Source organism: Takifugu rubripes, chromosome 4 (assembly GCF_901000725.2).
Source record: "Takifugu rubripes chromosome 4, fTakRub1.2, whole genome shotgun sequence".
Lineage (NCBI taxonomy): Eukaryota > Metazoa > Chordata > Actinopteri > Tetraodontiformes > Tetraodontidae > Takifugu > Takifugu rubripes.
In genome coordinates, this window is record NC_042288.1 from 6,377,496 (window position 1) to 6,389,700 (window position 12,205).

The 12,205-nt window shown below is 43.1% G+C and overlaps 1 protein-coding gene across 8 annotated transcripts in view; it reads left to right on the forward strand.

Moving 5' to 3' along the window:
* The window catches only part of ccdc88ab (coiled-coil domain containing 88Ab), a 38,197-nt gene extending 26,253 nt beyond the window's left edge, over positions 1–11,944 (forward strand). The window contains exons 23-39 of one of the 8 annotated variants that reach the window (XM_029835691.1): positions 80–241; positions 1,051–1,328; positions 1,470–1,613; positions 1,743–1,929; positions 2,123–2,268; positions 2,390–2,482; positions 2,566–2,768; positions 3,040–3,087; positions 4,541–4,618; positions 5,995–6,231; positions 6,319–6,372; positions 7,014–7,097; positions 7,643–7,732; positions 7,998–8,251; positions 8,358–8,811; positions 10,125–10,227; positions 10,810–11,944. In XM_029835691.1, coding sequence (XP_029691551.1) covers positions 80–241; positions 1,051–1,328; positions 1,470–1,613; positions 1,743–1,929; positions 2,123–2,268; positions 2,390–2,482; positions 2,566–2,768; positions 3,040–3,087; positions 4,541–4,618; positions 5,995–6,231; positions 6,319–6,372; positions 7,014–7,097; positions 7,643–7,732; positions 7,998–8,251; positions 8,358–8,811; positions 10,125–10,180 — 2,568 coding nt within the window. In that variant the 3' untranslated portion in view covers positions 10,181–10,227; positions 10,810–11,944. Of the gene's footprint in view, positions 1–79; positions 242–1,050; positions 1,329–1,469; positions 1,614–1,742; positions 1,930–2,122; positions 2,269–2,389; positions 2,483–2,565; positions 2,769–3,039; positions 3,088–4,540; positions 4,619–5,994; positions 6,232–6,318; positions 6,373–7,013; positions 7,098–7,642; positions 7,733–7,997; positions 8,252–8,357 lie in introns of all 8 variants that reach the window. The other 7 variants (XM_029835690.1, XM_029835686.1, XM_029835688.1 and 4 more) reach the window with 7 other exon arrangements.
* Positions 11,945–12,205: the final 261 nt, after the last annotated feature.

Consider the following 12,205-nt stretch of genomic DNA (forward strand, 5'->3'; position numbering starts at 1 on the left):
TAGTGATAGCAATCAATGTGCATTTTTTAAAAATGTACGGTAATTCTTCTGTATCAGTAACACTGGTGTTTATCTCCAGAATGCTACACTGCAGGCTGAAAAGGTGGCTCTGAAGAGTCAGCTCAAACAACTGGAAACTCAAAACTCCAACCTGCAGGCTCAGATTATCACTGTTCAGAGACAGACTGCTTCTTTACAGGAAAACAATACAGCGCTGCAGACACAAAATGCTAAAATTCAGGTAACCCCGCAACAAGATTGGTCTGTTCCGATGACAAAGTAGTGATTAGAAGTAAGGAAGTGGTCAATAGTACTTAATAAAAACATATATCTGAAACTAATTAGCAGCATTATTTGCTTTCAGGATTTAATTAAAATCTATAGTTCACAAGACTGATGTTGTTTATACGTCGTCCGTCTCTGTGAAACTGATTTTTCCATATCTGAATCTGACCTTTAATGTTCAAGGGCTTGTTACTGCTCTTCGCCCCAGTGATGTGTGATTTAGATCAATAGATTTCTGCATAACTCCATTATGACATAAATATATGAAATATTGCAGGACGCTATCGACGCAGCATGGCTTTTTCATCTACTCTGAACAGTTGCCTTTGAAGCCTGCTTAGCGGCCTGGATTTAGATGTTTACTCCTTGTTTGGCAGCAATTCAAACCCTGATTATGGTTGACAGGATTTATGCTGACCACACGACAGCTTCAAGCTGTTTCTGTGGGTGTTTGTTAGTGTGTTTGGCTTGTTTGTATGGTGGCAGGTGTGTTAAAAGTCTCTAAAAATGTAGCGAAGAATGCAGAATGTGTGTCAGCACCTGAAGAAAATCTGCTAATGGGAATATGTTGAGACTAGTTTGCCACAGTGATCTCAAAAGACTCAAATTCAAGCAGAAAAGTAAAAAATGTAATATTATCTTGGATATAATATCTTGTGGAAATTACATGTTATATTCAAGCTGTCTTTGAAGTCTGCTTGTTATGTTGACATTTTTTCCCCACCTTGGAGCCTAAATTCATTATGTATGTCTCATAACGCTTAGGTGGAGAACTCAACCTTGAGTTCACAGAGTGCAGCTCTGATGGCCCAGAATACCCAGCTGCAGACCCAGCAGAGCAGCATGGAGAGTGAACGTGAGGGAGTGTTGAAGGAGAAAGAGGAGTTAAGAGCCACGTATGAGCTGCTGCTCCGTGACCATGAGAAGTTGGCAGCGCTGCACGAGAGGCAGGCAGCAGAATACGAGGCACTGATAGGAAAGCACGGGAACCTGAAAACCTCTCATAAGGGTCTGGAGCAGCAACACAGAGACCTGGAAGACAAGTGAGATGAAAATGCATCGACATTTTATATGCAGTGCTGCTTTAAATGTCTACACTGGTCCATGAGGGCTTTTGTCACAAACAAAATAAATACAATACTCCTGGCATTTATTGGTATATAATGTGCTTTTTATATATGAAGATACAAACAGTTCCTGCAGAGGAAGGGGGAGCTGGAGGAGCTGTCGAAAAATCTGAAAGACCAGCAGGAAAAAATGGTGCTGGAGAACCAAACCCACCAAACCACAGCTGACCAGTATAAACTGCTCAAAGAGGAAAATGATAGGTAAGGTTAAACTGTGTCATTATTAAAGATACAAATTGTATGTTGGACCGGCTTGTTTCTATTTTATGTTTGGATAGTTCCATTTTACAAACTGGTCTATACTAAAGAGCATCTCTGCTTCCTCCCCAGGCTGAATTCAACATATCGCCAGCTGTTGAAGGATAATGAAAATCTTCAGCTGGATCATAAGAACATTAAGAGCCAGCTGAACAGTGCCAAGCTGGAACAGACTAAGCTAGAGGCTGAATTCTCTAAACTGAAGGAGCAGTACCAGCAGTTGGACATCACTTCCACCAAACTCACCAACCAGTGTGAGGTAGGGACACACCCTTCTCTTTTTTTAGATCTAGGATTTCCCCTTAACGTGATTGTGCCTAATGAGAGTCAACTGTCTAAGGTTTGTTGTTTGTATTGGTGACTTCTGCCGCCTGCTGTGTTGTGGGATCACAGACTCCCTTAATGTCTGATATGTGTTCAGACATGTCTTAATGCGTCTGTGTGTCTATTAGTTGTTGAGCCAGCTGAAAGGAAATCTGGAAGAGGAGAATCGACATCTGTTGGACCAGATTCAGACTCTGATGCTACAGAATCGCACTTTGTTGGAGCAGACAATGGAAAGCAAGGATCTGTTCCATGTAGAGCAAAGACAGTACATGTAAAAACCTGTGATTGTTTCTCTTAAATGGCCACATTTTTTCTGTTTTCCTGCAGACTCATTTCTGACATTTATTATATCTAGAACTTTATGGTAATACGTTTTGATTCACGTTTACCAGAGACAAGCTGAATGAGCTGAGGAGACAGAAGGAGAAGCTGGAAGAGAAGATCATGGACCAGTATAAATTCTATGACCCATCACCTCCACGCAGGTAAAAACGGACAAGAATTCTCTTGCCTCTTCGTTGCCAGTGTTGATCCACCATTTCACTCCTGTTTAATCTGCCCTCTGCAGACGTGGCAACTGGATCACCTTAAAGATGAGGAAGTTGATCAAGCCGAAAAACCGTGAAAGGATGCGCTCTCTCACACTGACTCCGTCTCGATCAGAACTGGGAGATGTTTTCCTGACCTGTCCCCAGGATAGCCAGGACAGTTCTTCCATCGGTTCTGGCTCTAACTCGCTGGATGACACACTAACACAAAAGAGGAGCGGCAGTGAGTATAGCCAAATCATACAGACATACGTTCACCGTTTGGTGTTGCTTTACACATCTATGATAATTAACAAGACGATGTTCTACATCCAAATGGGACAAATGCACGCACAACTGTTGCCAGTTCTACAGTTCTATTTGACCCTGAATAGATTTTTCAAATAAATCTAGACAGACACAACTACTCTGTGTGCATGTTTGTGTGCTGGCTGACTGGCCTTTCCTGACTAGCCTTTCCTCCTGTAACGACTCCTTTATCTCTCTCTGTAAAGGGAGGAGAGGGCAGCAGCCCCATGCCCAAGGGCATGGGTCCACCAACGGTATGCCGTGGAAGGGGAGGGTGGGCGGGGTTTCTGACCCAACTGTCACACCTTTCGGGGCATGTTTTCGTGAGTCCATTGCCTGTGTCGCTCGCTGTGGTAGGCGCTACGGTTGAGCTGTGCAACACCGTTAGGGTTAACGCTGAACTGGAATCCAGTGTAATTGAGACACGCTCCCTGGTTTTTAATTGACTGTGCTGGATTTTTGTTTTGAGAGTGTCAGACACATTTAAAGTCATTTTAGTGACCAAAAAAATCCAACCAGTTTTGTAATGGCCTTTATGTCATTGAATAGTGGCTTCAAATTTCCACAGAAAACATCTTCATATCTTTCAGAAGTTAGGTTGTATTGAGGTTTAAATTTAGCAGTAATCACCATTACATGCACCATGGGTTGAACGGGTAGATAGATTTAACTAAATATTGTTTGCTGTAGCCCATCAATTTCGATTGATTGTAGGAGTTAATTACTACATAATGAACTACAATTGAAGTACCGGTACCTCTTCAGAAACAGGGAAAATATTTTTCCAGTTCACTTTTACTGTCTCCAGTCAACCTGGTGACCTGCACAGTTCACCTGTAAACAACAGTGAAACACCATCTAATGTAGCCAAAGCTATTAAATGGTGCAATCCATTATGGTTGACCTCCAGTCAGTCCAAGATATTTAAAACTTCAGGTGTAATTGGTAGCAATAGAAAGATTTATTGTTACTTAACTAGCTTTGTATATTGTCCTCAAGGTTATACCACCATATTTTTTATCAAGAGTACAGTCCTCAGTGTGGTTTACTTGACATTTGATTCTTCTGATTGCACCCTTTAATATTCCTCATCCTCTGTGAGATTGGCAAGACTCGGACCGTTGTGTTGTTTTAAATAGTATGGTGTGCCTTAAAAATAGCTACATAAATACAGTGTTTATATGTCTTTGTGTGGACTGATTGCAGATAGTACGAGTGTGTGTTTTTGCATAATGCATATGCATTTGTGTATTTCTGTACATTTGTTTGTTACAAATGCCTGCCCCCAAAAGTATTTTTAATAGCTAGAGGCATTTTAATCTACCATGAAAACGCATCAGCCATGTTACAATCAGTCTGATTCAATCAAATGTTTACGCATCACCAGGTTATAACGTGTTATTACATCAATTAAAAGCTCAGAAAAGGGCAAATGAAATAAATTCAAGTCAGTGCAGAAGCCCTCGTCATAACAAACCCACCAGTGAAGTGTACACCATTGTTGTTTGTGTGTAATGTATTGTTGACTTCATGTGTCTGTTCAGGAGGTCAGTGCTTTCTGCATCTCTTCCCTGTTTCTTTTGGTGACAACATTAACCATACCCCTTTGTTCTTCCCTTCTTTTTCTTTTGATTTCTTTTCCTCCACCTCTCTTGGGCTTGTTCTGTCGTCTTTCTCCCTGGTTTGTCTTTGGCTGCGCTTTGACAGCTATTAAAAGGTTGCCTTTCATGAGGAACAGATCCGAGGACAAAGACAAGGCCAAGGCCATCTACCGGCGCTCCATGTGTAAGATCGCCGATAGCCGTCATGCTAAACTTCCATTTTCTCCGCTCCCTCTCATTGTATTATTCTGGAGACATTACAAAGGAAAAGTCACTGCTTTCATCAGACTTACAGTATGAGAGTGTGTAACTATTAAGTAACTTCTAAGTAACTATTTCAGGATTTTGCCACATTGCTTAAACTCAAGTTAAAGTCATTTTTTAAATAATTATCTGTTTTCTAAATCTTTTTTACGAATGTCTGAACATTTCATTTAGTAAAACAGATGATAGAATAAACACCTTCGTACTGTAACAGATGATGTCAGTGACCTCGTCCTAAATTTTTGTAGTAAGTTCCCCACCTCCATCACCTCCTCTGCCTTGTGTCTGCTGCCTAAACGTACTTGTTGGCTCCACTCTTGGCTTTTGTCGGCTTGCAGTCTCACTTTATTCTGTTTGCTAGTTTTTCATCCAAGTAACAATTGATAAAGAAATTAAATAATGTATAATACAATTGTAGATCCCACTTTTGGATCCACCTGCTATTGTGTGATATAGTGTATAGTATTTTCATCTACATCAGCACATCTACATATCATTTCTTCACTCAAGTGATCGTCAAAGCTCCTTTTCAATAGGCAAATTATTGGGCAGCTTTTTTATCTGCTGTGATGTTTCTTTTTGTGTGTGAGTGGAGCTAGAATGAAAGACTGTTTATTTGTCTGTGTGAGGGTGTGTCTCAGTGGGAGAGAATGCCTTTCAAGAGCCTGTGTTGTGGGTTTGCTCCCATATTTGATTACAGCATGTAAAAAGACAATCACCAGCCGCCGGATTACCACCTTTTGCACACTCCATGGAGGATTTGAAATGGAGCCTAGCTTCTCTTCTCTCTTATCTCTATATCTGTCTCTGTGCTGCATTTCAGACCTTATTCTACTGACATGGAGTACTCTCACTCTCATTCTGCCTCTCGTTATGTGTGTGCATCACTGCTGGTGCTTACAGCAGCTCTGCATGTCTTCATGCATTTCCACCATTTCATACAGTGCAGTTAAAGTGTGTAAAGACAGTGGCCTCATTGGATGAGTGTCAAGTGAAGGTCATTGTATCAAGCTGCTTCTGTCTTTATACACTACAAGCTTGTTTGAATCTTTTAAGATCTCTGCTCATGCAATGAGTTTTGAAAGAAAAAAAAAACTGCTTGATTTTCTGTATAATATTTAGATTAAGAATGTAGGTTATTTTCATACAAAGAAGTCTGGTCAGTTGATTGTCATATTTCAAAACTTTCATGAGTTGGCTGTATTTCCTTCAGTCATTTGCATCATTGAGTGACTGTAAATCAAAAGATTATATTCTTTGACTTACAAATGTTTATTCTTCTGCTGATCCATTCAGCCATGAACGATCTGCTGCAGACCATGGCACTTGCAGGCGGTCCTTCAGCTCAGTGGGCAGGAAGCTCTGAAAACCTTGATGGCGCTGCAGCTGGAGACGTTGGCATTACAGGGTGCAGCAGGCGCAGCGGGCAACGCATGAAGGAACTGGCTTTATCCACCAACGCCATCGACAATGCTGCCCTCACCCTGCCGAGCGCAGGGCACAGCAGAGCCAAACTCAGGCTTCAGGTCAAAGGTTAGAATGCTTGTTGGTTTAATTAAGAAGGGGGAAATGCTTGGGAAATGTCTTGGTGACAAACCAACATCTGTTTCTGTATCACAGAAAATGCTTCCTGTGAGAATGTTGTTGGCTCGTTAGATGACTCAAAGAATCAAGGTAAGACATGCCATCAACAGTAATGTTTTAGCCTCCATGACTACACTACTACTGGATCAACTACATCAGAAATTAGAACCATGTGACAGGACTGGAAGCCCCCCTGACACCACCTCAAAAGCGGGTCATGTCCTAATGTTGGTCTCTAGGCTGCTTTCCCGCATTCCTTCTTTGATTAATCCTGATGTCTCTGGTTTTAATGGAGAGCAAGGGAACATTTCAGTGATCATCCACTATTGAAAGTAGGATTCACTCTAATTCAGGCTTTAGGATGTTATCCAGGGCTGTTAATCTCCAACCAGGAAGCAACTCCTCATCACTTCTGTGTCACGCTACTGTAATCATGTGTCAGTCATTACTACTTGGAACCAGAGTAAATTGTCACCCTCAGGTTAACAAACACAGACACTAATACTTAATTATTAATTGCCAGAATGCAAAAATGCTACTTATTTTTGCAAGTTCTCTTCAGCGGTACAGCGTAATAATGGCATCATGGTCCATGGATGCTTATTATTCTTATCATCTCAGTAGTTTTGCAGAAACACTGTTTGTTGCAGTGTCCAGCATTATTAAGTATTGTGGTTCCATATGTAACAACCAGGGTGTGTTGAGTCATGTGTATATGTGTGTTTCATTAGGCCTGCAGGGGCATAGCAGTGCTCCAGCTCAGTGTCCTCCCGTTGAGCTGGGCGTTATGTGCAGAGTTCCGTGTAACATCTGTAGTAAGTGACCACAACTTGGCACTGAATTCCTGTGTGAAGGGCGACGATGGGCATTTGTTCCCATTGTCTGTTTATTATTATTATAATTAATATCAATTAATTCATTCAGTTTTTTAATTTATGTCTAAAGTTAATGTGAAAGAAGGGGTTCTTTTCATCCTTTTTTCTTGGACTATTTTTCTGCAGCTAAACACAAAGCACGTCTCCCCATGTCTTCTTTATTAATTCACTTACAATTCGGTGCTCTGTTGGTCACTATTGTCTCGGTTTCTCTCTCTCTGAGCTGGGTTGGGCTTTGTATTGAGCTACTCCTCCACTGCATCAGCTCCTCCTTTGATTTGACAGATTGGAGCTACAGTTTGGCATCAGGCTGCTTTTCCTGCTCCTCTGACTGGCATGTGCCATCTGCTGCCCCAGCAGGAGACGTTCTGTCACATTAGAAACATGCACCTATGCGTTGCTCTGTTTGTGCATGATAATATGGATGCTAAGTTCGTATATCCTCAGTGTGTGTGTGTGTGTGTACCCTTTTGTCCCTTCCCCAGCCTCCAGACCCTCCAGTCTCCATAGCAACAGGACCCCCAGTAGTAATAGTAACAATAACTCCCACCTCACTTCTCCTTTGGAGGGCAAAGGTATGCTTCTCTACCCCGTCGCACCTCATCCTCCTGTTAACATTTTTGCTCTTTTCCTTCTTTTATTTATTTTTTTGCCCTCAATAAAGTAAAATCTGATATAATCAGTTATATTCTGCTTGTTATATTCATATTTTTTTGCTCTTGGTGCAGTGTAATAGTGGATTATTAGTTGAGTGCTGCTTTGTGCAGAAAATGTCAGTGGTTACAGGCTACTTTTACTGTCTAATGATTAAAAAAAAATAATAAAAAAATCCTTGAACAGGGACGCTGAATGGCAGCCATAGCAGGCCACAGAGTGAGAGCAGCGGAGAGTTCAGCCTGAGTTTAGACCAGGAGGTGTGGTCCAGCAGCGGCAGTAGCCCCATCCAGCAGTCCTCGCGGTCCTCCCATCAGAGCCCCCTGCAGCTGCGCAAGTCCCTCGAGCCGAACACTAACGCAAGCAGCCCCACCCAGTGCCGCAGTGGTGAGGTGCTGTCCCTGCAGCAGTTCCTGGATGAGGGGATTGATCCCACAGAGGTGAACACAAGCGCACCTCATGCGTTTTGTTGATGTTGACAATAAATATCATACGATCTGTTTGCTGTTCTGCGCATTGATGCCGTTTATCTCCCCGTTTCTGCAGTCTGGCAGTCAGGAGAATCTTACCGTGGACTCCCCTCGCCTCTCTACCTCGTCTGAGCACGTTCAGAAAGAACGCTCCACAACAAAGACTCGTGGTATATTGCGCTCTTCCAGTGGGAGAGCCACACCTGTCAGCTCTGAGCGTCCACCAAGATCTACCGGACAACCGGGCCGTCCGAGCCTGCGAAAGGCAGAAAGCACTCGAGTGAGAGGCTCCGTCCCGATCCGCTCCAGCCTGTCTTCGCAGGGAAAGGCCACGTCTGTGTCTGAACGTCTGGATTCTGCATCCTCCACGCTCCCCAGGGCCAGTAGTGTCATCTCCACCGCCGAGGGTTCCACACGGCGCACCAGTATCCACGACATGCTCTCTAAGGACAACAGGCAGCCTGTGTCAGTGGATGGTGTTCCTCCCCCGGTGTCAAAAAAGGCTGGGCTCCGCTCCCAGCCCTCATCCAGTGAGTACCACTCCAACAGCAGCACCCTAAAGATGCCCCTAACCACCACCACCACCACCACCAACCCTCTACCCAAGTCACTCAGCCTGCCTTGCAGTACCTTGGAGGATCCCGACCTCTCCCTTGAGTCTTTCCTCGGCCCTTCTTTCACCTTGGAGTCCGTGTTCATGGACTCCATTTTTAGCGAGTCGGCAGACAAAAACCTACCGTTCTTGTCTCTAAATCCTACCCTAGTCAGCAACATTAGCGGGCCTCCCGTTACAAACAAATCGCATCCATCTTCCACACACAGCCATATTTCCATCCCAAACCAGGCCCCACACAACCAAACAAATGGTCAGATGAGGTCCAGTCCTGCCATTCTTACTGAGAACATTGGTGTAAATAATTCAGAGCAGGTGGTGAACCCAGAGGACGCTCAGTCTCTCTGGTACGAGTACGGCTGTGTGTGATGGTTCTTCCAGACGTTACTGATGAGGTGGTTCAACAACAGCTTCTCCTCTGCATGTATTTATCAGAGCACTGTTTACCTTTTTGGTGTATCTTTCATGCTCCTGTTTTTTGGTGATATTTTTTTTTTTCCTGCCATGTTCTTTTGTCCTAATTATTATCTTGATTTATCAGCTTTAATGGGGTGATGCAGTACATCTACTAACTCTAATGGGGACAAAGCATCGCATTTAAGGTTCAGTCATTCTGTGTTCACACCACTTTACATCATCTACTGCTTTGACAGCTGTAAACTGTCCCATTTTGATCCCAGAGGTCAAAATGGTCATGTTTTCTTTTCTTTTGGTCGTTTTAATGTTTAACAGGGGATTTTTGTTTTGGGATTTTTTTTGTTGTTGTAAGGGTGTTTCATATTACACTTTGTTTTTTAAAAAGTTATTTGTTCTGGTGGTGGTGATGAAATAATGAAGCTTCATTCATAACTCATCTGAAATAAGTGATGGTTTAAGCTGTTGGTTACCAAGTCCTGAAAACAGGAATTGAAAATTGGAATTTGATCCGTTTCAGTGGTCAGATTGGTGCGAATGAAGTTGCATTGTTTCTCGAATTGTTCTCAGACTGGATGATCTGATATTTTATACTGACAGCTTGTACAGTTTGTTGTCACGACTAAGTTATAATTGAAGACGAGCACTGCTTTACGTGCCAATACTAGTCCAACTACTGTCGCCTCTGTCTCCTTATTTATTTCTGCTTTTGATTTTGAAGTAATTGTATTTATCTTAATCTGCTCTATATGCATATGAAGTAAACAAACTGTTTTCCTGTCCTGGTGTAATGTAAACATTGCCTTTATCCTGCAGATGTGGAAGGCAGAAAGTCAAAAAGCAAGAGTGGGGAGCTGCAGCAAAGCTGCTGAACCCTGCCCGCGCCCTCGTCTGTCTGCTACCATGCCGTGCGTGCGTGGTGAGTGTGAGCTGCACGAGCGGGGAGGAATAGGAAGGGGGTTGGGGGCGTCGGTTCTTGTCTCCATGGGAACCTGAAACATGGTGTAACAGATGTCATCCATCCTGCTGTGCACTTGCTCCTCCCTCCCCACGCTCCTGTTTGTCACCCCACCTTCCCCGTGGCGCCAAACGCCTGTTTCGAGGCCGGCAGGACGCTGGCCTGCATGTCCCGCTTCAGAGTGGACCGGTGCTGCTCTGCTTTGTGTCCCCTGAACATTTTCATGACGCTCATCAGTGAGGTTCACGAGCTGGTGTTCTCCGCTACGCTAATGAGAAAAGTTTCTGTTAAATTGATGAGCTCTTGAACGTTCCCAGGCTCTTTGGTGCTGCTGCATGGTTTTGGTGTAACACTAAGTTTCCTCCCCACTGCCGTTCCACCGATGATGCATGTCGATCCTGGCTCGTTGCTTCTGTCTCCCATTTCCTACACACACAGTTTGACTGTTTCTGACTTTTAACCTTATATCTTCTCTTGACTTTTAGCTTCTGTATTCTTTAATCTTTTTCTAATCTCTCTCCTATCTGCTTACCTGGAACTCAGAAAGGTGGCCTTGGAGCTGTGTCTGAAGCCGAGTAGAGTTAATCTGCTAAGACCGTCTACAGTGGGGAAACGGATTGTATAATTTTTTTTTCAAACCAAGACCCTTCAGTAGAGAAAAGTGGCACCCTTCTCTGTTTTGTTTTCCTTCCTTGAATCAAGGAAACGCCAGAACAATACTAGTGTTTGGGTGGTAGTTTTTGGTGAAGACCAGTGCTGTGGCAGATCCTGTTGCCTCTCACCCTTTGTTGTGATGGCCCTTTTGATGTGGACCGGTCAGAAAGGATGTTGCATTAAAGTGCCGATGTTCACGCAACCGTCAGAAGGATGATCTTCACCCTGACAGGCTCAGTTTTGGATCTTCTGTGCAACAGAGTCAGATGGACCATCTTCTGCACAATGCCATAGTCTGACGTGACCTTTTTTAAAATGGACAACAGGCACAGAGATGCCATCCAGGCTTGGATAATACAGCTTAAAGCATGTCGACATCAAACATTTCCAACACAACCTGCAGTCAGACTTAAAAAAAAAACCCCAATCTGCATGAAGCAATCAGCCAAACGCCCCACTTCCTTTATCCAATCACAGAGGAGGACAGTGTTTAGTGGGGATTTCACTCACCAGGATGCCAAATGGATTTGGAGAGGAAGCCATGGCTGCTATGTGATTGGCATCTGTTGCCTGTCAATCATGCCTGAAACTTGTGCGAGTTGGGGTTGTTGTGGGAGTTTTCCAGGTTACATTTGAGCACCACGCACCCTTAAACACACGCTTCTCTAGACTAGTCAGATTCATTAAACTTCCTCTGTTCCCATCCTGCTGTTAAATGGAAAAGCACAACTACAGTTCAGTAACTTCATACATTACAGTGTTTCTTACTCTTCATTAGGATTTCCTTAATAGTTCTGAAATCTGACTGGTTAACTATACTGCACATCCAGCACGTGCAGATTCCTGTTGCTGTGTTAATGAACATGATGGTGACATTTTTCCTTTTTCCACAAATTCTTAATGTAATTAAAATTCAGACTGCTGCGTGATGCGTTTGTCTTTACTGAATAGTCACAGGAAGTGTTCATCTTCAAGTGAAGGTGCATGCTTGAACCTGGGATGAAATAAACAAAGCTGTACATTAGATCTTAGTTCTGTCTTATTTTCCAGTGTAATGAAGTTCAGTATATTTCACCCAGCTGGTATGTTTATTCAGATATTTGGGGACAAATCCTTAAAGTTAATGCCTCAAAAAAAAAAGTTACAAAAGAGAGCGATTGTTTTTTTTAAAGTGACCTTTAGTGCCCCCTAGTGGCGAGGGGTCCTGGTGGCTTTAGTTTATAAAAATCCACAGAGAAAATATCTATATGACCGTTCATGCAACAGTAGCAAGTGATAAGTAATC